The following is a 23,724-nucleotide window of genomic DNA, read 5'->3' as shown; positions in this document are numbered from 1 at the left end:
CATAAAAAAAATGATAATGCAGTCTAGCACTTTTTATAATCCATTAGCCTGTCACCAAAGACAAAACGTTCCAAGAGCATCACTTTCTAATGCTATAGAAACACACTTCTGTTGCTGGTCCAACTGCTGAAGGACTAGAAGACACTGAGATACCGAAGCAGGCACTTTGAACAAGTCTTTGAACAAGTCGAGCAGTGAGCACCATTATGGTCTGAAACCCATTCTTTCCAACGGCTTGCGCTGAGCCATGGCGGCTTTTCATTGCGTCGAGCAAAGTGTGGATGCAGCACACTCCTCGGTGAGCTCACGTCCCAAAGTTCAACCATAGGCACTGTGACGAATCCCCGCCTCCAGCAGAAAGGAAAGGCAGCCGGCCAGGCAGAGGAAGGAAGGTTGATACTGGCACTATTACAATTTCCTGATTTCTACAAACACATTTCAAACCAAATGCACAATGCCAGGTTTGTTTAAACAATGCAATGTAGATGTTATTACCTAGTTCTACTCTTCTCCTGAAACCCCCCTACATATTTAGCTTTCTCCTCCGTGATATCTGTGATTGCGTCCTATCTGAAATCACCTTTACTAATATTGAAGTAGCAACTCAATCATCTTCAGAGTTCAAGAAAAAAAATAGTATGGTCTCCCGCCCCTTTCTTAATCTTCCTTTTCAGTAGATTACACAGCTGGTTCCTCACATTCAACTGATCTAGAATTCTATCTAGTACCTTTTTTTCCGATGACCTTTTTTCTTTTATCATCATTTATTTATTAATTAATTAATTTAATATTTATTCAACAACAGTATGACATTCTGGGACTGATTACATGTGTGGAACGACAATGGATCCAGCCAGAAAGCTTTATGCTAAAAAAAATAAATGATGTAAAAAAGAATATAAAATAAATCATCATACCATAAGGCAGGACATCTATGCTCTGTGGGACTACTCTCTCCACAGAGTCCTTGAGATTGGCTCACAGTAGAAATGGAGGTCTGGTATTAGTTTGGCGGGGACTCAGACTCGAGTCGAGACATATACTCCTTGTGCTCATGCTTTAGTGCCGTTTCCATTGGACAGCGGCTCCGCCTCGGAAGCCGTCGCCACGGGACTGAGTTCAGTGGGTGTGGTCTGGTCACTGGCCCCACCCCCTCCACTGGACTGGCTTCTATAGTGGCGGAAGATGACCCACGCCGCACAGGCCAAGTAGATAACGGTAAGCAGGGCAAAGTAGAAGAAGTAGACCAGGAACTGGAAAAGGAAAAGAAAATCAGATATATATATAAACATCAAAGTTAGGACATTTGTGTTTGGTAGATTATTTCTCTGTTGTAACAATGCTTCTTGGCAATACATTTTATACCGTTGGAAAGCATGTTTATTTCCCTTTTAAATGGTGCCCCATTTGTAAGGAACATGCATTTGTGGGATGAGCAGCACAGCAGAGTAGGTGGGTTGCGCCCATGACAAATTTGCCAAATCTTCTCTGCCAATGCCAAACACATTATTCTGCTGTTGCTATTGACTCGTTTGGTGGATTGGATTATTGGTGGATTGGATTATTGAAGTCTATCAGTAACAAGGAAGAAATTAGACATATTGGCAATTTTACAATTTATTAATTTAACAAACGCCTGAGTAGCGTGTGGAAGAACCATACACAGCCACAACAGCCTGGCACCTCTGGCACCACCTTCCCGCACTGCATGTTGAGTTATTCCTGCACTGCATGTTGAGTTATTCCTGCACTGCATGTTGAGTTATTCCTGCACTGCATGTTGAGTTATTCCTGCACTGCATGTTGAGTTATTCCTGCACTGCATGCAGTCAACTTCTGAGGCAACCTAAATGTTGGCCTTGTGCTGAGTATTTCAACTTGCCAATGCCCAAATAATTCTAGATCTCCATATCTGTGCAGGATTCTTCTTGCATCAGCCACCAAAGATATATATATATACAAATATATATAAATATACACACAAGTGTGTATATATACACATGTGTAATTGTGTAATATACATGTGTGTGTATATACAAATGTATATTGTAGGTGTAATGGCATTTATGATGAGAGTCTAGGACTGGGCAATATGCCCAAAATATTTTTCTTAGTTCTGATGGTATAACAGTATTTCATGGTATATGTTTTTCAGCATGAATTACAATGTGATATGACGTAATGTTGTATCATATGTCTTTATTTTATAATGTGTTATTTCATTCAAAATGGTCTATTTTCCTTTTACATACAGTATATCTCGAGGACGACGATATACAAAAAATCCATGCCTTCACATTCGGTATACCCTCCAGCCCTGCGAGTCAGACCATCTCACCTGAGAGTGTACAGGCAGTCCTAGTCCCCTCTTGTCAGACACGATGAGGACGATGATGGTCTTCAGGATGGTCCCTAAGAAGGTGTTGATGCCGAACACCAGCGCACACAGCTCCTTGGTGAGAGACGAGGCTATCGAGAAACTATACGAGGAAGAAATGTGTGATTATCATGAGTAAGAAATATTTTTCAGTAAAGCAGCATTTCTCCTTTTGATAGATTGAAACACAAACTTTTTTTTGCAAATACACTATGTTTTGGTGGTATCACAGGAATAAGGTATACCACAGGGTTTGAAAACCTAAAAGGTAAACAAAAAAAACTGCTATAACAAACGTTATCTACTCTTAATTAAACTTTATCTACTCTTAATAAACATTCTCTACTCTTAAAGAAACTCTCGGGAGACGTGTTCGTTGGACAATGCCTGCCCTAGGCTAACCGGTCATGTCCGCTTCCGTTCATTGTGCTAAGCTAACATGTAGCCAGATAGCTTTCTACTGAACGCACAGAGAGGAAACTGGTATCTATCTTCGTGTCTCTCTCTGGAGAAGACGGTAAGCAAATTTCCCAAAATGTTCCTTTAATACTTTAATTCCTTTAATACTTACATGGCGATAGGCACCAGGAACTGGTAGAAGCCTCTGAAGAGGGTGTAGGCCAGGTAGCAGACCCAGATGTTGTCCGTGTTCCCCATGAGGAACAGCAGGCCAGCCTGCAACGCTGTGATGATGCCGATGACCAGCTCCGACCAGACGTTCCATCGGATCTTCACGTAACCTGCCGCGAAAGAGCTGATCGCGCCTACGATGAGAGAAAGATAAGAGCGATATTTCAGTCTGGGGAGGGGGCCGCGTTGTCAAGTCAAGTCAAGTCAAGAGTTTTAATTGTCACAGCATACAAGTATACAATGAAATGCGGGTGGTCTTGCCCGCGACGATGTCCACAGCACTGGTTGAAGAAAAGATACAAAGGCAATAAGAAAAGAAATGAAAAACAACCAGACTGATTATATACGCAAGAGGTAGGAACTAGTGCTGTCAATAGATTAATTTTTTTTACTAATTAATCTCACAATTTTCTGTAATGAATCTGGATTAAAAATAGCATTTTTCTACTTAACACTTTGAGAGCCAGCCGTGTTTTCCTATTTACCCCCTTGAATGCCGCCACCCACTTCAATGATAGAGCTCTCATATTTGCGAACGCATAAACTACATCTTAAATTATGGCTATGTGTCTAATGTGGCCGTCGCTTATCAATGACTTGTTTGCAGTCAACATTGTCGAAACAGAGTGTTTTTTTAATTGGTTCATTTCCGTTTTATACCATTTTGAAAAACTCTTGTTTCTTGAAACTTCCAGAAGATTTTAGAAGATTCTGTGATAAACGCCCTTTACTGTATACACAAAACACGTTGTAATTTTTCGGCCTATTTATGAATTGTTTTCAAATAAACGCTAGATTATCAATAGTATATGTAAGTTTATGCACTCTATAGAAGCGGGCTGAAAAATCGAATCTCTTATTTCCTGATTGCACACACACACATAGGGCCCACGTTGATATCTCTGTGAAAAAAGCTCTGATTATCCTAAGACTGGTAAAATAGATTCCTTACCTCAGATCAGATGTTCTCCAAAAACATTATTCCAATTCCTGATCGCCATTCCAAATATCGATCGCGTTTATTGATCCAACACTGGGTGCTCGAACACATTATTCCACGCTGTTCTGCGGGACTGTAAAGTGATCATTATATGATATTCTGTACCCGCAAAAAGCTAAAACTAAAGGCTGGCTGTCACAAAACAGTCACATCTAGAGACCTCAAAACCTACTCTAGCGAGGCCTTTAACCTTGAACTGGAGAGTCTGGACTGGTCAGATGAACTCAATGGTACACTGGTTGAAGAAACTTGGCTTGGCTTCAAAACCAAATTTTCATCAATACTAAACAACATGGCCCCCCTAAGAACCACCAGGGTAAAAAATCGCGCTGAGCCATGGATGCACACTGAAATACTGACCGCTATGAAAGCCAGAGACAAAAAATGCTCTGAGTTTCGTAAAAGTCAGTCAAAGCTTACCAAAAGCACGAGCAGTGAACTCCAAGCCCACGTGACTGAACTCAAACTAGAAAGAAACAGACTAAGAAATGACGTAAACTCCATGATCAAAACTGCTAAAAAAAATTTCATCAATGACAAAACCGAGGAAAACAAAAATAAACCACGTGAACTTTGGAAATTACTCAACAATCAACTAGGCTGCAGTAAAAAACTCAAAACCAGGTTCTCAAACATAAACATAAAGACGGACATCACGCTCATCACAGACAAGCTGGATGTAGCCAATTACTTAAACACTTTCTTCACAAACATAGCCACAACACTGGTAAACAAACTACCCTCCCACTCAGGGCAGTATGGGGTAGAACACATAGTAGCATACTACAAGAACCTAGGCGTCCACAAAGACGACTTCAAACTGGAAATAGTAACTACAGATGAGGTTAGGGCTGGGCGATATGACGATATTATATAAATATCGGGTACAGTTCATTAACGATACACTTTTTAAACGTATCGTGGATATCGTGATGTTTTGCCCAAGAGGCTTGTGTTGCGTCAATCTGGTCCACACGTTGACACTTTTGAACAGCGCCGCCCCACACACACACTACTGCATCAAAAGTTACTACTTATGATAACAAAGGCATTCGTTTTGTGGCATTGACGTTATATAGTTACACTTTCAATAACATCAGCGTATTTACATAGCAACGACCGAGGTCGACCTAGATATAGCAAGCATTAGCCGTTCATATCTCAGCCCGTGCTGACTCCGTTGTGCCCATTCTGCGGTCTGTTAATAACGTTTTCAATCAGACAGATGTATGGAAAGGCTTTTATTATAACATCCGTTGCAGTAAAATCATTATGCCTCCAGTCGTTTAGTCATTCTGCAGAGCTAAAAGCTAAACGTCGGCCGCGGCGAGCTACCGCTGCCATTGTTGTTTTCATTGAGCTCTCCAATGGCGGAAGTAAAAAATGAATACGCGCTTGCCGATTGGTGCTAAGAACAGCAGGGCGGGTGCAAGCGATGTGACGTAATTGGCAGACGCGACTGTCAATCAAAATGATTCTGTTTGCCGACTGAATGAATATAAACGTTATTAACAGATTGCAGCATAGGTACAATACAGTACAGCTCAATACAACAACAGTCAACAGTGGACTGGAGGATGCAGACCAGAGAAAGACTTTCGTCTTGTTTACATCAGGGTCCCCCATTTTCAATTCATCATATTTCATATCTAAATCATATAATATCTCATTGCTAAATATATGCAATATATAATCTAATAATCCAATAATCTAAATCTAATATATAATATAAAAATGCTAAATGCATGGGTATTTTATTTTGTCTTTAATGTTAGCTTGCAAACTCAAATACTGTCTTGGTAAGCCTCATAATGAATTGTTTGGGGAAAAAAAGAAAAACATCGTGATGCGTATCGTGTATCGCCGAAAGGTCAGAAAATATCGTGATATCATATTTAGGCCATATCGCCCAGCCCTAGATGAGGTACTCAAAAAACTGAGCGCCCTCCAACCAAACAAGGCCACTGGCCATGACAACATCCCCTCCAAATTCCTCAGAGACTCAGCAGCAGCCATCACCCCAGTCATCACACACATAATAAACCTCTCCATAAAACAGGGACACGTCCCCAAGGACTTCAAAATTGCGAGAGTAACACCCCTGCACAAAAAGGGCAGCAAATTAGACCCGGGTAACTACCGCCCTGTTTCTATCCTTACATCCATCTCGAAAGTCATGGAAAAAATAGTATACGAACAGATCGAAAAGTACCTCGCGGAAAAAAAATCTAATCTACGAATTCCAATCTGGCTTCAGAACATCCCACTCCACTGACACATGCCTTCTCTACTTGAACGACCACATCAAACAAGAGGTGGACGCGGGCAAATACTGCGGCATGGTCATGCTGGACCTACAAAAGGCCTTCGACACTGTCAATCACACCATTCTGATTGACAAGCTAAAAGCAATTGGTTTTGATAGTTTATCAGTGAGCTGGATACAATCCTACCTGGAGGGGAGGGAACAGATGGTGGAAGTAAACGGTACCCTATCCCCCCCCCTCACAGTGAGCTGTGGTGTTCCACAAGGAAGCATACTAGGACCGCTACTATTCCTAATTTATGCAAATGACATGTCGTCAGCTTGTGACTGCAACTTGTTCCTGTTTGCGGACGACTCAGCCCTGCTGGTCTCTGACAAGAACAAGTTACAGGTTGAAAAAGCCCTCAGCTCGGAACTAGGCAAAATCTGCATATGGCTCGCCGACAACAAACTATCATTACACATGGGCAAAACAGAGTCCATTCTCTTCGGTTCAAATAACAAACTCAGCAAGACCGACGGCTTCTCGGTTACAGTGGGTGACAATATTATCACAAGGAAAGATGAAATTACCTACCTGGGTTCCATCCTAGAGGCTAATCTTTCCTGTGACAAAATGGCATCCAATGTAATAAAAAAAGTCAACCAACGAACGCGATTCTTGTACCGGATCTCCTCTCTGGTAAACAAGAATACCCTGAAGACTCTAGCAGGAGCACTCATTCAAGGGTACTACGACTATGCTTGCACCTCATGGTACCAAAGCACCTCAAAGGCACTAAAAAACAAATTACAAACATCTCAAAACAAGCTAGTCAGACTACTACTTGACCTGACTCCTAGAACCCACCTCACCCCTGCCCACTTTGACAACCTAGGATGGCTTAGAGTAGACGACAGAGTACAGCAACTTGCAATGGGCCTGGTCTACAAGATACACTACGCGACCAAGGTACCCATGTACATGTCAAAATACTTCCCAAAGGTCAGTGAATACCACGATCACAACACCAGAGGGAGCTCCACAAATCATGTAAAACCCAGATTCGGCTCAAACAAGGGACTAAACACGTTTCGCAATTATGCCACATCAATGTGGAACGCCCTGCCTAAAGCTGTAAAGGAATGTGAATCACTACCCACCTTCAAAAACACTCTCAAAAAACACCTACGTGAGACTGCAATTCGAAACTGGCCCCTACAAATGTCCTAACCTAGTTGTACAGTAAATGACCAAGTAAGGCTTTGTCAATATTCCAATGTACAGTGTAAAATGTGTGTGTGTCCCCTACCCAACCGCCCCCCCCCCCCGTCCCCCACCTCCAATGTACAGCCCTCACCCAACCCACCCAACCCCACCCCACCCAACCAACCTCCTCCAATGTACAGTTTCTATGCCAAATGTATATACACTCCTTTTCTGGACACTTTTGTATCACAAACAGTACTGTATTTGCAAATCTGATATGTCATAAATGTATAGATGTAGCAGTACTGTCTATCTGTATGTCATGTATGTCATATATGTTATGATGAATTGAAAATGGGGGACCCTGATGTAAACAAGACGAAAGTCTTTCTCTGGTCTGCATCCCCTTAACAATTGTATGTATTGAGCTGTACTGTACTGTACCCATTCTGCAATCTGTTAATAAACTTTTCAATCAATCAATCAAAACCACAAAGACTGCAATCGGCTCCGGTTACTTGCCTGAGAAGTAAAATGTGGATTCCGGACTCTCTTTTCCCCATGTGGTTCATTCAATCCATTCCAAAGGGGTGCAGTACCATCCGGGAGACGATAGGGGGCGGTATCTTCCCAATGGAGCTCAGAGAGAGTTTGCAGCACTAACGTGAGGCTAGATTGATGAAATATGAATGGAAATCGCTAATAAAAAAAATAACGATTAAAAACGAGATATCTCGTCGGCTGGCACTCAACGGTTGGCATGAACTAACGAGATATCTCGTCCATGGCACTCAAAGTGTTAACCTCCGGTACCGGACCGCAAATGACATCACGTCGTAAATCAGTCTCTCTAAACTGTCTGACATAATTATAGTTTTTTTTTTCAAACTTATTCAAGAGTAAACATCCTAACCATGTCACAACAGCAGTCATAGTGTATATTTGTATATGTATAACAGCAATACGTTTGTTTAGCAATAGGTTAAAGTGTTATTAGTGAGATTTTTTTTTTGAAATGTGTTGTTTTGATCGCGGGGATCCGCCATTTTGAAAAAAGCGACCATCGCTGAATGATGACGATTGTAGTCATTTTGAGAAGAGGACATCCAGAGCTCTCTATGAGCGTTGGAATTTTTTTAAACTACACTTCCCAACGGCCTCTAGCTGCCTTCAAACAAATGACTAGTGTATGAATATTTTTTATTTATCTTATTACTCTGGATTATATACCACAAAACTGAACGTTATTGGCATATATTGGAGCGCAGTTAGTTTGTCTCCCCTATTTTGAACATTTGGCAACCATCCGATTTGAAATCAGTTAAAAAATGGCGGAGCTGTCGCAAGAATAAAAAACCTACTGTACATACAGTAGATTTCATTCTCTGTTCTTCATACACGCCTGGTGATACTAAATCCAAATTGAACTCTGCCATTTGAAGGATTTGGGGTGCTTTTTCAATGTATGTGATGTATAGATTGGGGCAGCTAAAACGGTGATCGAAATGTGCATGGAAGACGGTGATAGAAGAAGCGGTTCAGAGGCAGTAGCCAGCAGAATGTTTAGCAGCCAGCCGAATGTTTGTTGACATTCCTTGTAAGAACATCTGAGATTAGAGTGTACTGTAGGCCCAGAGCAGGAGGGAGAGAGGTTCATCTTAATGAAAGTTTAATGGTGTTAAAGGTTATGCAGTTGTCATGACAACACAGCACATGACAACCAGAAAGTGGGCTATCGTTGCTACGGCGAGGATCTATAATAGTCCAGTCATTATAGGCCAGAATTAGGCTAAACCTAGGACAAATTGCAACATTAGCAAACTCAACTGATTTTGTATCCTCAATATGTCTTTAGTGAGAGAAAAAAAGTCCCAAGGAATCCCATCATGGGAAATGTGTTTTTTTTCAATGTTTTGTTACCCCTATAGTCCAGTCATTATAGGCCAGAATTAGGCTAAACCTAGGACAAATTGCAATATTAGCAAACTCAACTGATTTTGTATCCTCAATATGTCTTTAGTGAGAGAAAAAAAGTCCCAAGGAATCCCATCATGGGAAATGTGTTTTTTTTCAATGTACTTGATTGCTGGCAGGATCACTGACGACACTGTCTTTCAGAGATTGTGACGCGTTCAAATTTTGAGGTAGCTCAAAAGTAAAGATACCATTTGATTCTAGACAACCTCGGGTTTCCAATGAGACCAACCATGTCATGTTACCTCATTGGAAAGGGGGCTACATACCTAATTATTCAAAGTTAAGACGATTTTTTGGGGAGGGAAATATGGCCATCACCATTTTTCAAATGGTCCCTTGGCCTTCTACCTCAATATGTGACCGAGTCCAGGGTTTGTGCCTACAAGTCTCCATTTTCATTTTCCAGATTTTTCCAGATTGTGAAAGTACAGAATGTAAGCTTTCAAATGATGTGTCATACTTTGAAATCTGAGAATGTTTTGAATATCATATATTCATTTAAATCTTGTAAAACAGTCTGTTGTCTAGAATACTCAAGGGAGAAAACGCCTCTCAAAGATGTTCACACTTCAGCTAGTTTGGGGGGGGGGGGGGCGTGGACAACTACCCTCACCTGAATGCGTCCATCGTTAACGTTAATGACTCTCTCTGTGTGAATGCCTTTACCTGGCTCAGTGAATCTGAATCCCAACGCGCAGCTCTATTCAGATGCAAAAATGAACCCAGCCCCCACCTCTCCTCTGTGGAGAGCACAAACTGTGTTTCAAAACAGCCTTTTTTAAACACAGAATTCGTACAATTAGAGTTATTATATCTGTTCGCTGTTGTACTAAATATGTTCTTCAACTCTCGAACTGTAGTTATATAAAAAAAAAATGTTCTTCAACTCTCGAACTGTAGTTATATATAAAAAATATATATATATTGTGTCTATCTGTCATTTCACCCTGGCGACTTGTAGGCATCATCACCAGACTGGGTCACATATATGTTAATGAAAATGGGTTACATGGGTACCTACAAGCCTCCCCTATACAGACATACCAAAGTTATGTTAAGCCCATGTAGTTTTGTGCAAGAATCATGTAGAGTTTTGCATGCTGTACAAATATGTAATTTCCGCCTATTATAAAAACCCCCATCTCCATGGACCTATCCCCACGGACATAAACCCTTGAGCCCCATCCTCGTGGACTGAGCTCCACAGAGCCTATCTACTAATATTCCAAGAAGAAAAAAATTTCTTTATCAAATGTTTTGATTAGTTCTGGCGTGTATGCTAATTGGTGCATATCAAATAAGATAATGTGTGATTTGCATGAGTAAACAGAATAATTCAATGAAGTTGTGATTGACTTTTTTTCTTGTCTTTGTGTGTGTAATCAGCTTGTGAGTTTTTATAGTGATATCTAAAAGTAAAATGTTCACCACTATGTTATAACAGGCATTTTTTTATATGAATATATATAGGTCGTTTTCAAAACTTTCCCATGATGGGATTCCTTGGGACTTTTTTTCCCTCACTAAGGACATAATGAGGATACAAAATCAGTTGAGTTTGCTACTGTTGCAATTTGTCCTAGGTTTTTTCATATAATGACTGGACTGTCGAACGGTGTTTCCGGGTGTAAGGCAGACTAGAATCTGACCAAGAGCGAGTAGGACTGAGATCACACAGAAGACACTCTCTCCTCTCAGAGGGGGGGGGGGGGGGGGGGGGGGGGGAAGAATGCCACATCATCATTAGCTCCGGCTAACGCGAGGAGAGTTAGGCTAAAGACCAGGCCTGAACACTAATGGACTGAATAACAAAAGGACGATAGACGAACACACCGAAAGATCATTAGAATAGACTCTTCAAGGACGATACAATTTGATAACATCTGATAACATCTGATTATGAGGTTCTGTTTATAGCAATAAAACAACGCTTTTCCTCATAAGGTATTTCACGGTGTCGAAGTGTCGAATTCTTACGGAGGTGGAGAATTAGTATGGTTTATGGATTGCACTAACGGGGAGATAGGATCTTATCAGCCAGTGTCGGAGAGACGTCAGGACCATTAAAATGACACAACGCAGAGGAATTGGATGGAGAGCCAAAACAGACGAAGACGTGATACTGGCCAGTTTGATCAGGATCTTACAGTTGATGCCGATGACAGCCGGATTTGCAAGAGATAAAAACAACGGGAATGGTTGGTTGCCGAGAGATAAGAACAACGGAAAAAGACTTTTTCAATAATGGGACGACAGTGGACAACAGTCGTCGTGTGTGGGAGAATCATGATCGAGCAAGGCCGGCCAGCCCTGGGAGAGAGCGGCGAGTCGAGCGGTCATGAGGCGAAACAGCGCTTAGAAGAAAGATGTGAGTTCACTGTGCACACGGTTGTTTTGATCTTTTAAGCCAAATAAAAACGAACAGATAGTGCATCCGTAAATAAGTAGCGACAGAGAAGCCAGCTGTAATAATATGAACAGAGAGCCATGGTGTTTTGAAAATCGAGGGTGTTATCAACAGGATAGAATGAAAAACAAACGGGGCAGGCTGCACGGTTTCTGGTGTTGGGAGTGTAAATGCAGGAGGAGAAAGGGGGGGGGGGGGACGCTTGAACCAGACTGAAATCTGTTATGGCGGGATTGTTATGACAAGACTGTCGCCTGAGACGGCCCACCTTAAACTGGTCGCTGTGGTCTCAAGACGGCCGGAATTTGTCGTAGCGGGAGGAAAGTCGATCGGGTGTTTACCTTAAACTGTGTATTATGTCCGATAAGCAAGAGTTTAGTCCGGGAGAAGCGTCCCCTGATATGGAGGAAAACAGCAGTGTTTTTTAGGCCTTGGAAGGAAGGGCAGCGTTCGTTTGTTTGAGAGAGTAGCCATTTGCACCGAGACAAAATGGCCGTGAGCACCACGAGGAGATAACAACAGATAAGAACCAGGAAGTGACACGTCAACTAAACCACCATAGAGGAGGAGTAGGTCGCCACCTAGTGGCGGAGAGGGGATGGTGCTGGGGAGTTTTCATTACCCATAGGGGAATATTTAGATATAGGCCTGTACTACCATCTAGTGGCGGAGTGGGGGAGTGATTCAATAGTGAATCTAATGAGCACAGAGAGTGGATTATTATTATAATAATAATATTAGATATAGTTTAATTATACAATGGATTAAATAAGAATTGCACAGAAAGATGGTGCAGTTATTTGAATGGGTTAATTATGGAATAAAGAGGGAGTTTGAATTCCAGTGGGGCCTTCTCACACCTAATAGATAGGCAGGGTCTTCAGAAGACACGTCACCAGAAGAACTGGCACGCGCTGGGGGTCAAACTGGGATGAAGAGTTGCACGGAGTGGGTATCGGAAGCTGCAAGTGTCACGCCGGAAGACAACAAACAGGGAACCGCCCTGTAAGATGGATAATAGGTGTGGAGAAGGTGGTAGACTAATAGCAAAACAAGGGAAGTCGAATGTACAGACGACTGCCGGTGTTGTGTTTCTGCTTTCAAGGGGGGAATGACACCGACAGCGATGGAGATGACCAGGAGACAGACTGGAGGAGGAGGAAGCCGCAGGGGCCAGGCACCGCAGCCTGGTACACAGATCATCCACGACGAGAGAGAGGAGACGGCGGCGGTGGAGGAGCAGATGTGGAGAGGACAGCCAGAGACACTGAGCAGTAGCAGACCAGGGGAGACATTTTTGCCTAGGGGACCGCGCCCTGGGAGGGGGACCAGCTCAGGAAAGGAGCCGTCACTGAAAGGGGCCCTTGCCCTAGAAGACGGGACCGGCCCAAGATGGGAGGTGTACTGTAAGAGGGAAGGGAGCGCTCTGATTTGGACGTGGGGTACCTAATAGGGGGGCCGAAGGGTTTAGGTGTGTCGTCTGAAAAGTTGCAATCTGTGTTTTTCTCTGTCTCTCTCTCTCTCTCTCTCCTCCATGACCGTTGTTTATCCTTTCTGGTTTGGGTGTGATGCGGGTAATGGAAAACAAAAGGAAAACAGCAGACGGCGGGGCCCTCATTGTTATGAGTCTATTTTTGTGTATAATTAATTGAAAAACCAAGTAGTCTGTTGATTCTGAAGGTTGATTAAGAATCAAAGGGGGGAATGAAGGATTTGGGGTGCTTTTTCAATGTATGTGATGTATAGATTGGGGGGAGAGGATCACAGCTAAAACGGTGATCGAAATGTGCATGGAAGACGGTGATAGAAGAAGCGGTTCAGAGGCAGTAGCCAGCAGAATGTTTAGCAGCCAGCCGAATGTTTGTTGACATTCCTTGTAAGAACATCTGAGATTAGAGTGTACTGTAGGCCCAGAGCAGGAGGGAGAGAGGTTCATCTTAATGAAAGTTTAATGGTGTTAAAGGTTATGCAGTTGTCATGACAACACAGCACATGACAACCAGAAAGGGGTGGGCTATCGTTGCTACGGCGAGGATCTATAAGTCGAACTGTGTTTCCGGGTGTAAGGCAGACTAGAATCTGACCAAGAGCGAGTAGGACTGAGATCACACAGAAGACACTCTCTCCTCTCATTGAGAGGGGGGGGGGAGGAAGAATGCCACATCATCATTAGCTCCGGCTAACGCGAGGAGGGTTAGGCTAAAGACCAGGCCTGAACACTATTGGACTGAATAACAAAAGGACGATAGACGAACACACCGAAAGATCATTAGAATAGACTCTTCAAGGACGATACAATTTGATAACATCTGATAACATCTGATTATGAGGTTCTGTTTATAGCAATAAAACAACGCTTTTCCTCATAAGAAATTTAACGGTGTCGAAGTGTCGAATTCTTACGGAGGTGGAGAATTAGTATGGTTTATGGATTGCACTAACGGGGGAGATAGGATCTTATCAGCCAGTGTCGGAGAGACGTCAGGACCATTAAAATGACACAACGCAGAGGAATTGGATGGAGAGCCAAAACAGACGAAGACGTGATACTGGCCAGTTTGATCAGGATCTTACACATTGGAAAGAGTAGATTTGGCCCGATCCATAGTGTTCAAGTTGGCTATAATAAGGTAATTTATATTCTATATTCTATAATAATATTTCAAATTGCATGGGTCCGGATGGCAGAATTCAGTACTGTATCTACAAAACCTTCTGTTTAATCATCTTCCCTTTATTCATTTCCTTAGATTCTTTGTACACGTGATCTCAAGAAGGTACTGAACAAGCTCAGTGGCAGTTCCTTATGTCTGGTCATTTTTAGCATGGTGTTATTCACTGTCAAAGAATCATAATTCATATTCTCCTTTGTTTCATCCCAATTTAAGCAAGCCTAGTAATAGACACAATATTTATGACACTGTGAATACATTCACTGAGGTCCATAGATGTCTTTTTAGATGGTGACGTCACAGTGTTGGTTTGGTGTATACACTGCTGGTTAGCTGCCTATAGTAAACATGGATTGTCGGGTCAGTCAGTAAATAAAATGTTGCCTACCAAACAACGGGACCGCGGTGGTTCTTTTTGTATTGCTCCTGGCTGTTCAAACAAATTTTACCGTGTGAAAGAGAGAGGAAAGTTGGTTCATTTCCACAAACTACCAGTGAAAAAAACAGTGTTGTTGGCACGTTGGCTGGCTGCACTGAGGCGGCGCGATCAGCCTGTTGGACAGGGAATGAAGATCTGCAGCGAACACTTCATTGCCTCGGATTATGTTGTTGTTGTTGTCCAGAAGACCACTAATCAGCTGAAGCCCGATGCGGTTCCCTCGGTCTTCGACAGACAGACCGGCGCAGGCAGTTCAGCGTCGCGGAGCATTTAGCCTGCTGGCTACCTAGCTCCAGTTCAACCAGCGTTGCAGGGCATTTAGCTACCTGGCTACCTAGCCGCGATTCAAAGCCAACTAGCCGGCTAACCCAGCTCGCTAAATGCTGCATGTAGCTAGTTAGCTGAACCGTAGCTAGGTAGCCAGCAGGCTAAATGCCCCACGACGCTGGTTGAACTGGAGCTAGGTAGCCAGGTAGCTAAATGCCCCGCAACGCTGGTTGAACTGGAGCTAGGTAGCCAGGTAGCTAAATGCTCCGCGACGCTGGTTGAACTGGAGCTAGGGAGCCAGGTAGCTAAATGCTCCGCGACGCTGGTTGAACTGGAGCTAGGTAGCCAGGTAGCTAAATGCCCTGTGACGCTGGTTGAACTGGAGCTAGGTAGCCAGCAGGCTAAATGCTCCGCGACGCTGAACTGCCTGCGCCGGTCTGTCTGTCGAAGACCGAGGGAACCGCATCGGGCTTCAGCTGATTAGTGGTCTTCTGGACAACAACAACATAATCCGAGGCAATGAAGTGTTCGCTGCAGATCTTCATTCCCTGTCCAACAGGCTGATCGCGCCGCCTCAGTGCAGCCAGCCAACGTGCCAACAACACTGTTTTTTTCACTGGTAGTTTGTGGAAATGAACCAACTTTCCTCTCTCTTTCACACGGTAAAATTAGTTTGAACAGCCAGGAGGAGCAATACAAAAAGAACCACCGCGGTCCCGTTGTTTGGTAGGCAACATTTTATTTACTGACTGACCCGACAATCCATGTTTACTATAGGCAGCTAACCAGCAGTGTATACACCAAACCAACACCGTGACGTCAGCAACAAAATGGCGGCGCACATGTTCATAAATGCTACATAAATGGACATAACAAATAAACGCCTTATTTTTATAACGTGATTTTTACTGTGGTTTATCTAAATACTAATTTGATGCTATGACTATGTTTATATCGCTATGTTTCATCTCCCCTTTAAGAGGTTAACAAAATGTGGCAAATGTGTGCGAAGGGCCTGATGGATTATTAAACCAACATTTTAATCGGATGATCACCCGTCAAATTTGTCCTCAACGACTAACCCATCGCCGACCTGATTTGGTACAAGCAGGCATGCAGTCGTGCACAAACGCGGTTAAACGCCATTTAGGTAGGTCACTGAGGCAGAAGTGCGCGCAATGATGTGCACGCGCGCACACAAAAATGCGTTCACAATTGTCACTGGACTCGTCGCGCCGTGCGATAAGTACCCGGCCGGCACTTATCACCTAGACTTTGCATAATAATAGGATACCGATAGCATAACAACGAGAAGTGCCAAACCAAAAAGCCCTGTAGGCTACCAATTGGTGGGGGGTTGGTGCCCGACTGGAAGGATGAGACAAGTTGTGCTTCAGTCTGAAGGAAACTGTCCTTCTGTAAACTAACTCTAAGTTACATTGTTAATTTAGTTTGTATTTACTTTTCTAGTTTAAGTTAATTCAATTAAAGAAATTGTAACTACAATTACATTTAAAACATTGTTATGCATAATAATCATCTGTTCTGTGCGTAACCGAGGGAACATGTATGCGCGTGCGCGTGCGTGCTCGGGAGCGCGCGTGCACGTGGCGTTTGGGCAGTTCCCATATTACGACTGCATCACTGGGTACAAGATTAACTCATTGAACGCCAGTCACGAGTATAGTCGGGTTTTAATCGTTATTTCTTTTATTAGCGATATCCATTCATTTTCATCCATCCAACCTGATGTTATCGTTGGGAATGGGTCTGAGCTCGCAAAATGGCAAATACCGCCGCCTATCGTCTCCCGGATGGTATTGCACATCATTGGATTGGATTGGCTGGGATCAAAAAAAATATCCGGTCCAGGTTTTCCTTCTCGGTCATGCAGTATATTATACCACATTGACTGGGGACACTCTGAGCAGCGTGTATTATGTGTTTTATAACGTTGGATCAATAAACGTGATCAATATTTGGAATGGCGATCAGGAATTGGATAAATCTTTTTGCAGGACATCAGATGTGAGGTAAGGACTCTATGTTACCAATCTTGGGTTAATCAGATGTTTCTTTCACAGCGATCACAACGTGTCTGTGTGTGTGTGTGCGTGCCGTTGGCGCCGACCAATGCACGGATAAGCGATTTTTCAGCCCGCTTCTGTATTGTGCATGAGGACACATACTATTGTTAATCTAGTGTAGGGCTGGGCGATATGGCCAAAAATGATATCGCGATAACGATATCGATAAGACCTAAAAAAAATAATGGTTTGTTTCCGGTTGCCGACCAACCCTGCCGATTTAGGTGCGACCCAATATATTTTATGAGTTTAAAAAAAAAAAAAATTAAAAATCCTTTTTTTTTTTTCTATAAAGTTTCATAGAAATCTTAGTCAAACCTTTAGTATTATGGATATTAAACATGCTGGCAGAGTACATGCATCCATGTTGTTGTGAAAATGTTTATTAAATAAAGAAATTCCCTATCCATAGTCGCCGTGGGAAAGAATAAAATAAAACATTTAATAAAATAAATTCCCTACCTACCCATGGCCTTAACTGACAACCAACAGGAAACAAACAATATTTTTTGTTATGCCTAACAATATCATATCACGTGATATCGATAATTATCAATATTGTTATAAGTATACTTTTTTTTTCTTTTTTTTAACAACAGATGTATGTTTATTTTGCAGCAATTCTTTGTCGTTGCCACCATCTTTAGTGTTACATCCCCTCACACACTCCAGTTCTCAGGCTGCAGCTGGTTTGAAAGCAAAAGTAAACAGGCTTCTCTGCTGGCTGTGGCTCCAGGGGAGTTGAACAGTTCTGGCTCTGCTAGTTTATTTTCTATCTTTTTTTTTATCCACTTTTTCTCCCATTTTCTATATTTTCTCCCATCCCAATTTCGTATCATCCAATTCAACCCTCCCCTGTCACGAACGCTGTTTCTTGCCTCCCACAAGCCGGCTGCAATGTGGACTAAGTCATACATAGCACGAGTCCCCTCCGGTACTTGAGGTAACAGCAGTCGCATCTTTTCACCTGCGCAGCTCGATCTCTCAGTGGCGAGGCTCACGCTGCCCCCGACACTTCCTGATTCTACTGCGCAGGCGCACCAACCGACCTGTAGGAGTCGCTGTCCACAACGCCCGATCCCCACCCATCAGTTTCCCACCCCCTAATACGGCCAATGTGTATTAGTATGAACGACCAGCTAAACTGAAAGCAATGTGGAGCGCTGGGCTCGAACAGGCAAGCCCAGCGTCTCCGTCATTCGTGGCGAGCGCCTTGCCCACTACGCCACGTAGCTGCCCAGTTTCTTTTCTATCTTTTGGCGCTTTTTTGTGAAGGCATGCATGTATTTGTCAAGGAACACATGCATGCCTTCACAGCCTATCCAAATGTGTGTGTTCGTTGCATTATTAACTTTTTAATAAGACGTTCTAACTGATTATTGGATTAATCAAATTTTTATCAATTAAATTACATTAATATAAATCAAGCTGTGGAAAACGGAAGATGCCCATATCCTGTCGATTACAACAGCATCTCTGCAGACGTGAAAAGTCCCATTCTCCATTCACACAATATTTTGGAATTGACCCTTCTCAAACCCTGCCCTCTTTTCTCGATCCACCAATCACAGCTGTTGCCGTTGCTTACGAGCAACCATTGTGATTGGAGGATCGAGGAAAAGAGGGCGGGGTGGGGTTTTGAGATAGGACCAGTTAAACCTCGCTCTCACCCAGCAGAGTGGAAACCGCCTCCACTCCTCCGTTGTACACGTCCTTGTTCTCGGTCGCCGGGTAGACTTTGTTCCACAGGATGTGAACGTAGAACAACACCAGGTAGTATCCCGTGGAGTTGAACACCCACCACAGGCTCCACACCCTCAGGTTAGGCCTACTGACCACGTTCCTCACCTCCATCAGCATCCGAACGAACACCGAGTCCTTCCAGGAGGAGGGCGAGGAGGGGGACGACGCGCTGCTGTCCGGCTTCATTTTGGCCATTTCCGCCTTGGTGCCGTCCGCGGAGGCCGGGTCCTGGTGCTGCCGCCGGTGCGCCTGGTTGAAGAACAGCGAGCGGCGGGGCCACGGCAGGCAGAGGGAGAGGACAGCGCCGAAGATCACGAAGCCCAGGGAGATGGCGCTCAGGGTGCCGTAGGACACGTTCCCCAGGGACATGCACAGCTGGCCCAGCACCGAGCTGGCGAACACGCCCATGAGGACGGAGGAGCGCGAGTAGCTGGCCACGCGCTGGTAGAGGCCCGGCTTGACCAGGGAGAAGATGTAGGAGGAGTAGGCCACGCGCGCGGCCATGGTGATGCCGTAGAAGAACTCCATGAACTGCATCTCCAGGAGGGAGGAGCCCAGGAGGAGGAGGAGCCAGATGGCGACCTGGCTGAGGGCCTGGAGGACGAGCACGGGCTTGTAGCGCAGGTAGTCGGTCAGCAGGAAGACCGGGACCAGCACCACCATGTAGGAGTAGGACAGGATGGGGTTGATCTCGTTGGTCACCTGGGGACCAGGACAGAAGAGCCAGCGGGTCTCGATTATGAAGTGTACAGTGTTCAAATGACCTGGAAAACACCATGTGCACCGTCACAAGTCATCTTCCCCAATAAACCGTCAATGGACCAGTATAACATCATAGATTAACGGGTGAATTAACTCTCTTCAAGAGTCACTAGTGAATCTTCAATATTATTACACAAATGCAGCTGCCCTGTATGAAACATTTTGTAAACTTTTTTTGTATTTTTTTGTATATACATTTGTATAAAAATGTTAATACTGAAATTCTATGGCGATTCTATTTCAACAGACTCAAAATGACTTGGAAAGAGGTGTCATAACTACAGTACCCTTTATTAAAATTCACATTTGTCAGTAAATGGCAGACTATTTGCTCTTGAGACTGCGCAGTAAGCACCGTAGAATGAATTTATAAATTAACTTCCCTGACCCACTTATTGGAATGTGAACTTTGACCACAGTTAAGAAGGGTTAGCCCGCTCCTACTGGGTTTCCATTAAGTCCATTGGCTAATGAGTGCCATGCTGCATGAGAAACGAACTCAGGAACCCTTAAAAAAAAGTATAATAATAATAATTTATCTGGCACTTTTAACTTTTAAACACAAGTGTGTTAATGTTCAGTCAGGGTTTGAATTCTGACCCATTAAGTGAACGAGCTACAAGCGTTAACTACGTCTACATGACTGTCCGGAAAATATCTAATCAAGATCATGGTCTACATTGTCATTCCCTCATTTTATACTGACAAAACACTCCTGTGCACTGTGCAGTGTTGCGTTCCTCATATCAACACTGGTTGCACGCACGCTAATGATGCCACGTGCACGCACGCTCCCGTGCATGCGCATAAATGTTCCCTCGCATAAGGACAGACTAGTAAAGACAGTGCCTAATTGCCTCTACGAATGGAATGTAACACCCGACGACCGGCACTATTGATATACAAAGTAGCCAGGTGGGTACTGCGAGTTGGCGCATCAGTCGAGTGCAGCGCATTCCTGTGTGCACGCGCGTGCACATCCGTGCATGTGCGTGCACGCGCTTCTGCTCACAACTTTGGTTGCACGGCGTGCAACCCCGTCCCATGAGCAACGCATCACTGGTACTGTGTACTATACACAATATTCAAAATTCAACTTATGTCTTGAACGTATCTTTCCCTTTCATATCACTACCCAACAATCCAATACACAAAAGTGTGTGTGTGTGTTTGTGTGTGTGCATGAGATTAAACAAACAAACGCACACACGCACGCACACACACAGAGGTTAGATTTTATGGAGTCAGCACAGCAGAGGGACAAGACTAGGCTAGACGCGACGCAAGAGGCACTGGTGATATGTTATTGTGTTGATTTAGGAAATCATCTGGAGGTGGGTCTGTCTGATATTGTGGTGGACCACAAATAAATTTGGGAAACACTGACTGAGGCTCGTGTGCGAGCATGTAAAGCACACACAGACTTTGTGGCCATTACTAACCTGTTCCCTGGTGAAGTTCTTGTCTGTGCTGAGCAAGAACGGCGTGATGAAGGGTTCTCCAGGCTTTATCGATGCCATGAACCCATAGAAGCACAGGTACGCCACCGACCACTTCCACGCCCCCTCGTTCTCGGCTTCCTCCGGGGGACACGGTGTCTCTGAGGCGGCGACCGCCATCTCAAGGTCTCCGCCTACTAGGCCTACGCTTCCTCCCGGGTCCTCCTCGCGAGTAGGCTCCGTCGGGTCCACCCCGTCATCGGGCTTGTCCGCGCCGCCCAGAGTGTCGGTGTCCACCATGGTGTCAGCTAATTTGTGTTGAATTCTTCGCTGGGTCAAAAGACCATGGAACAAGGCTATTTTCTCTCTCTCTCTCGCTAAGGCTCTTTAGCACGTAGGTTATCACGTAGGTTAGTGACTTATAATAATTCACTGGGCAGCTTCAGAGCTCCGGTCGGTCTCATCTCCTTGAGACCAGGGCCAAGCTTCTCATGTCATAACATCAGGAGGGTTGCGTATGGGTCATTTCACAAGACAATGTTGACCTTTGCTCCATTCCCCGGTGACAATAATTGAAAGCAGGCTAGTGGACAGCTGGGTCTCGTGTCATTGTGAACCTGTTAAAGATAACAATGTTGTCAATTAGTCTGCCTATTTTGACAACATGTCATGCATGCAATGTCATAGCTGTGTTATAATCATCCTATGCTTTCTACTTACGACATTTAGTCCAGAGCCATTCCATACATACATACCGGTTAATTATTGTACATGCTATAATCATACAGAGTTATATGAGTAGACTAGATAGTTAAAGACTATAGTTAAATGAGGTTATATCTCTCTAGCTTGCAAACCCGAGACGACCGTTTAAAGCCGTGGTTCCTGAAACCTGGGCCATGATATAACGCTGAATGAAAACTTTATTTAACAGATTGCAGAATGGGTACAAAATACAGTACGGCTCAATACACACAATTGTTAAGGGGATGCAGACCAGAGAAAGACGTTTGTCTTGTTTACATCAGGGTCCCCCATTTTCAATTCATAGTGACATTTATGACATACACAACATGACATCATGAGTCACATGACATTTATTATGGCATAGGGACATACAGGCATATAGTACTGTTACATTTGTGACATATACGATATACAAATATACAGTTCTGTTACCCATACTGCACACACTGTCCCAGCCTGGCTGTTGTTGTGACTCGGTGTTTTCCACAACATGTTGAAATACATTTAGCTGACACCGAGAAGTCAACACGTGAGTGGACTGGTCACGTCGGTAGTTATTAACTAACGTTAGTTCGTTGTGTTAGCAATCTCTGCGAGCTGGGTTTGTTCGCTGGTATCGTTAAGATGGTAATATAGTTGTGAAAACTATGTTTGCATGGACCACCCGTTTTTGTCGGATCGTTCACAGACAACAGTGTCCGGTGGTGCAGGAGGCAGCAAAGCTATCTGGCTAAACCCCTAAGCTAGCATAGACATTAGTGTGTTTTGGTCAAATCAATACTAGCGTTACTGTTACTACACCCTGAGCTTTTAAAAATGTACGTTAAATAACAAGGGACGCTGACAGTATGACACACTGTCTGTCTTTTCATATAACGCTAATTTGCGAAATAAACAAGGGAAATAACGTAATCTTTTCTCACCTCACATGTAACTACAGTATGCGAGCACCAGCCCATCAATTTCAGCAATGCCTGTTGTCCTGCACGCTGCACAGCTACTCCAATAGGTATATCTGCAGAGCCGCAAGCCCAACGTCTGGGCGGGGCTTCGTGGCTTGTACTCGGTTTGTTTTGTTGGGCGGGGCTTCATAGTGCCTATTGGCAGGGCCGCCTCAGGGGGTGTGCGAGCAGTGCGGTCGCACAGGGCCTCGCGGGAAGGGGGGCCTCGCAAAAAAATAAAAAAAATAAATAATTTTTTTTTTTTTTTTTTTTTTTTTTTTTTGCGAGGCCCCCCTTCCCGCGAGGCCCTTTTTCATCACAGACCTAAAATCTAGTTTTGCTTATATGCTTATATATTTCACATTAGACACATTTGTAGAATGTGTCTGACTTGTTCCTGCCTCTGCGGCTCTGCAGACTGCAGTGTTCCGGTTTTTGCGGCTTTGCTGCTCTACAGATTTTATGATAGTGTTTCCGGGCTCTTCTCGGACACACGAGGTACAGGGATGATCTAATTCAGCGCTATTCAGAGGAGCGAGGCGAGTGGATGTCTTTTCAAAAGAAGGAGAAGAGAACTTGTGAGCAGATAAATCTGTTAGGCAGCAATACGCCGAAAGGTGTCCAGTCTGCCGGAAAGTACTCGAAGAAGAAGAAGAAATTACACCGTGGGCCAAGAAAGTCTCCTTCCAACTTTACCATTGGCGCCGCGTTGATACTGCGTTATGGTGAGTCAACCTATGATTATATTCCCGCCGTGGACCTGACCTATCTCTCTTTCTCT

General features: G+C 43.8%; 1 protein-coding gene across 1 annotated transcript; it reads right to left on the bottom strand.

Moving 5' to 3' along the window:
• Positions 1–873: 873 nt before the first annotated feature.
• On the bottom strand, positions 874–23,021 carry slc19a1 (solute carrier family 19 member 1). The gene is made up of 6 exons (XM_084335112.1): positions 22,926–23,021; positions 21,259–21,872; positions 18,982–19,756; positions 2,949–3,141; positions 2,339–2,480; positions 874–1,253 (listed from the first exon to the last, which is right to left on the bottom strand). Exons 2-6 carry the CDS (start codon positions 21,553–21,555, stop codon positions 1,053–1,055), a joined length of 1,608 nt encoding a protein of 535 aa, XP_084191238.1. The 5' UTR covers positions 21,556–21,872; positions 22,926–23,021; the 3' UTR covers positions 874–1,052.
• Positions 23,022–23,724: the final 703 nt, after the last annotated feature.

The sequence above is a fragment of the Notolepis coatsorum genome (genome assembly GCF_963971535.1).
Source record: "Notolepis coatsorum genome assembly, chromosome: 1".
NCBI lineage: Eukaryota > Metazoa > Chordata > Actinopteri > Aulopiformes > Paralepididae > Notolepis > Notolepis coatsorum.
The sequence above is the reverse complement of the archived record's forward strand: the minus strand, read 5'-3'. Positions and strand labels throughout refer to the sequence as shown.

What these genes read in the sequence shown, in the direction of transcription:
- slc19a1 (XM_084335112.1), bottom strand. Translation starts at nt 21,555, where the DNA reads ATGGTGGACACCGACACTCTGGGCGGCGCGGACAAGCCCGATGACGGG. An exon ending in AGAACTTCACCAGGGAACAG is followed by an intron (nt 19,757 to 21,258) that starts GTTAGTAATGGC and finishes CCTGGTCCCCAG; the next exon opens with GTGACCAACGAGATCAACCC. An exon ending in GACTGCCTGTACACTCTCAG is followed by an intron (nt 1,254 to 2,338) that starts GTGAGATGGTCT and finishes TTCCTTTTCCAG; the next exon opens with TTCCTGGTCTACTTCTTCTA.